This window comes from Sinocyclocheilus rhinocerous, unplaced genomic scaffold, assembly GCF_001515625.1.
Source record: "Sinocyclocheilus rhinocerous isolate Xijiao unplaced genomic scaffold, SAMN03320098_v1.1 scaffold1111, whole genome shotgun sequence".
NCBI lineage: Eukaryota > Metazoa > Chordata > Actinopteri > Cypriniformes > Cyprinidae > Sinocyclocheilus > Sinocyclocheilus rhinocerous.
Window position 1 is genome coordinate 1515712 of NW_015655406.1, and position 4734 is coordinate 1520445.

Consider the following 4734-nt stretch of genomic DNA (forward strand, 5'->3'; position numbering starts at 1 on the left):
TTTTTAACCCAGAAATTAAAATGCAGTTTCTTCTTTAATGGTTCAAACACTGATGAAGAGAATAAGCAGACAAAAACTAATTTTGATTATTCAAAATCCATATTTCATTACAAATCGTAAAAATCTTGCGTAGCGTTAGTTCTGGCAGGTCACCCCACCATGGGGGGGGGGTTATCGCTGCTCTCCCTGATGCGCAGGGAGTTCTTGCCCAGAACAGAACCATACCACCAATCCAAACTGTATGCTAACAGTAGATCAAACAATCATTGTAAAAAAAAAATAGAAAAACTTTGTCGAGATAACGAGAAAATGAAGTCGTTATAACGAGAAAACAAGAAGGAATAAAATAATAATGCATGTCCGCTGAGAACTTCCGTAATCGCTCCTATGAAATTAGCTATATTTTTTCCCAAATTCCATTTTTATATTTGAAATTAGCTAAATTCATCTTTTTAAAATTGGACTCTGAGTTAATGCTTAAATTAAATTTTAGCAATCAAAAAGCATGTCTAATCAATTGAATTCATAAAAACAACTTAAAATTTTACAGAGTAATAGGGCCCTATGAAATGTTTTTTTTTTTCTCTCAGAAATGTTATGTTGTGTAGTTAAATTATTTTGGTAATCAAATGAAGGCAAAAAAACATTAATTCATTTGTTAATCAAATAAAATAAAACAAACAAACAAACAACGTGCTGCAAAACAGAGGTTTACTGTTAAATTGTTGTACTGAAAAATTGTTTGAGTATTTTTTAAATAAAGTTTTAATAATAATAATAATAATAAAGTTTCCATGTGTATCTGGCAATAGTAGAAATGATGAAATGCTGCTGAAGTGTCTCTGAGAGCAGCTCTGGAGATGAAGTTCATGTGTTCATGTCCTCACGAGAGACACGTGTTTGAGTTTGTGTAGTAGATTCCACAATTCCGTCCATGTTTTCCACATCATGGAAATCATTGGAATTTATATACATCTTACCGCTGAACACCTGAGCAGAGTTTTGTGGCCCTCCAGAGAGTGAGAGGAGTAGCCTAGCCTGGCTGAGCTGCAGAAGCAGGTTAATGGGGTCCGGATCAAGAGACATCGGGACTGAGAACAGCAGCCCTTCCTGATTCCATGTGCGGAACTGCAGTCGTACAGAGAGACTCTCCATACTGTAATCTGCGGGAAGCATCAGGAAGCTGCCAGTGGAACCGAGGAATGTCACAGCGACTGAGGAAGACTCAGAGCATGAGAATGTCACGTTGCCCTTTGTAAGGAAGAAGGAGGGAAGAAGATAATGAAAGAAAGGATGAATATGTGGAGAGGAGAATTAAACCCAATGGATGTGTGCTGGTAGTCGGGTTAAAAACACAAAAAATTTAATTTTTCTTTTACCTTAGCAAACAGTTTAACACTCTTTAGATCAGCATTTTTCAAACTGGGGTCTGTTTCAAATAGTCTGAAGTTTTGCAGAATAGCTAGTGAACAAAAATCTCATTGCAAACAATATGATAGAGTGCAGCTCTTCTTCCAGAGGCTCTGTACGCTCTGTATTTAGCATAGACATGCCAAAAAAGTCTTCAAAAAAGAGTTTAAAGGCTGGGACAAAACAAATTGTTTTTTAAAATCAAATTTAAGTTTTTTAAATCAAATTTAAGACTTTTTAAGACCTGCACATACAACAATATTGTATGTTCATACAGAACAAACCCAAACAATCTCAAAATAAATAATCAGATTCAATTTTACTAGATTCATTTACTTAATCAAACAGGCACTCATTTAATTGCATAACAGGGTAGCTGCAAGTTGAAAATACTCAAGACATGTTTCATTAAATATATACATATGTATTGAAGTTGGTTTATGTAGTAATATATCAATACATGTGAATTAAAGGTTGATCAATATTGTATTTTGCTCATTTAACAATAAAGTGTTTTAAAAAAAGGCAATAAACAGATTGTGAATATTGAATGTGATAAGTAATCGTGTTAGTCTTTATGCATTATGCATAATACTGTATAAAATATCACCTTTTGAAGTTTAATAATCATACTAGGCTGTATATTGATTCCTGTTTTCCTCCAAATTTAATACCTCTTCAAATGATTATAAGACTTCATATCATTAAATGATAATTAAGACTTTTGGTGTACCATTTAAGAGATTTAACATTTCTTGTGACCTTAAAGTTGATCAAACTGAATTTAAGAGTTTCAGGACCCAAGGGAATCTTGATTTTGATAAAATCATCAAGTTTGAGAAACCTGCTTTAAGGTGGAGATCAAAATTAGAGAACAACCTATAATTTTCAAAATTTCAATTTGAAGTTATCCTAACAGGAGTAGGACATTTTTTAAGCATGTTTGATAAATTAATTGTATTCTGAAGCACAGTAAAAACCTTAAATGAGATATTTGAAAAAGAGAGATCAAAATTATAGAACACTTAGAGATACGTCCAAGTTATTGAAGGCCAAAGGGTTGACCCTTTCAGTCACTGCAAGAGAAGTTGGTTGTTCCAAATCTGTGATTTCTTGAATATTGCAGGTTTACAGTGACACTTATTCATTCAATTCCCCCCAAAAGGCTGGTTGTCCGTGTAAGACGAATGCAAGAGAAGACAGGATAATGCAGAGACTCTCAATGGGGAATTGGTTCAACACTGCAGCTGGAATTGTTTGCCAGTTCAGTACTGAACAGGGTAAGGATCTGTCTCGGCATGTTTAAGAGAAGTCGGACTGAAAGCATACTCTGCACTCTGTGAAGTTGAATTTATTTGGGTCTGATGGGAAACATTTTGTTCAGCATCAAATTGAGGAAAGACTGAAGCCCAAGTGCGTAAATAAGTCAGAGAAAGATGGAGGAGGAAGTGTCATGGTTTGGGGGATGTTTTCTGCAGCTGAAGTTGAGCCTCTTATACAGCTACATGGCAGAGTGAATGCAAATCTTTATCAGAACCTCCTTCAGCAACATGCAGTTCTTTCCCTGAAAGCATCTCTCAATCAGCCTCCAATTTTTCATGCAAGACAATGCCCCTGTCACACTGCAAAACGGGTAAAGCAGTTCCTTGAAGCTAAGAACATTAAAATAATGAAATGGCCAGCCCAGAGTTCTGATCTAAAACCGATTGGAAATTCAATTCGACAACGTTGGCTAAGAAACCCACTACAGTTACCAAACTGTGGAAGAGAGTGGAAGAAAAGTGGACAAATATCACATCAGCGTAGTGTGAGAAACTATTGATATCCTGCAGCCGCAGATGTGCTGAAGTCATTCAAAGCAAGGGCCTCTACACTTCCTACTAATTTCTGACAGCTGTAACCATCCAAAATTTTAGTTGTAATCTTCTTTCATGCTACAGTGGTTACTGTTCTCTAATTTTGATCACTGTTCTCTAATTTTGATCACTGTGTTTTTCACAAAATAAAGGTTTTTGTTGAAATGCCTTGGATATGTTGTCTAACATGTTAATAGAACAGTGGTATATCTACAGCGAATATTCCTTCAAATTTTGAGCGATGAAGATTAACAATATTTCAGAAAACAATCTAGTATTTATAAATTGTTCTCTAGTTTTGATCTCTACTCAATACCTCGCAACACTTTAATGATGAAACATTTGCTTGTGTGCATGAATGCAGTGGTGCTGTGTTTAATTTAACTATTGTTTTGAGGACCTTTGAGAAGTTAAAGTTCTCAGATCGTTTTGAAAGTGTAATCTACATGAAGAATATTACATACAGTTGCTACAGTTTTAATCTGCCTTTTCTGCCTTTTAATCACAATTAATAATCATAACTATAATATCCTGCAGCTCTAAATTATATTTTACTGCAACAGCTTATTGTATAAATAGTAAATAACTATAGCACTGCATGCACATTATTTAGTCAGTGATGTGTGGAGCGCCTCAATCTTTGCATGGACTTCAGCATGTACTCTAGTGCAAAAAGCTGGTGAGATCTTTATCTTAAAATGCCTCTGACAAGAGGGAGGGAAAGACAAAATAAAGATCACTATGTGACACTGCTCTTCTTTTCCTGTGTGTGATTTTCCTGCGTATTAGACCAGCCAGAGAGAGCGAGAGAGAAATGGACAAAAGGAGAGACTTCACAGTCTGTTAATTAGGGAAAGAGAGCTCTTTTATGGTGCGATACACACAACTTCACACAACTACAGAAACACACTTTAGATACACACAGAGCTACTGCAATTTGCCAAGTGACATTGTTGTAAATTGCTTTAGATATAAAGGTCTATTGTGTGAATAAAGTTATTTAAATGACACAACACAAAAAATGTCAACAAAGCTACACTTTTGTGGTCTCCCATTACTTTCTGAATAGTGAGGTTTCAACTCACAACCTTGACAGAGAGTGAGATTTGATGGCCTTCAAACTCGCTGGTGCCATTTGATTCTCACAATCGATGGGCATGTTGAAAAGCGATATTTACAGTTACAAAAGCAGTTGTAAAGGTTCATGCTTACCACTGTATAGATCTGCGGCTTCCGTCTTTTTGCCATGTCTATAACATTGACGCCATTGTAGTTGAGGTTTTCTATGCAGCCGTGGAAATTTTCATGGAGAAACGTCCCAGGCTTACCAGGCAAAGGGATTCCTCCAAAACTGAGCTTGAATAAGGACACACAAACACACAAACAGAAACACACACACATGCTCATGCACACGCACGCATGCACACACACACACACACACACACACACACACACACACACACACACA

The 4734-nt window shown here is 36.1% G+C and overlaps 1 protein-coding gene across 1 annotated transcript in view; it reads right to left on the reverse strand.

The window, feature by feature from the left end:
• Positions 1-4734, reverse strand: part of LOC107718238 (contactin-associated protein-like 5) — a 40239-nt gene that overhangs the window by 22605 nt on the left and 12900 nt on the right. Inside the window, exons 5-6 of the mRNA XM_016525232.1 lie at positions 4479-4622; positions 981-1251 (exon numbers count right to left, since the gene is read on the reverse strand). Coding sequence (XP_016380718.1) covers positions 981-1251; positions 4479-4622 — 415 coding nt within the window. The remainder of the gene's footprint in view (positions 1-980; positions 1252-4478; positions 4623-4734) is intronic.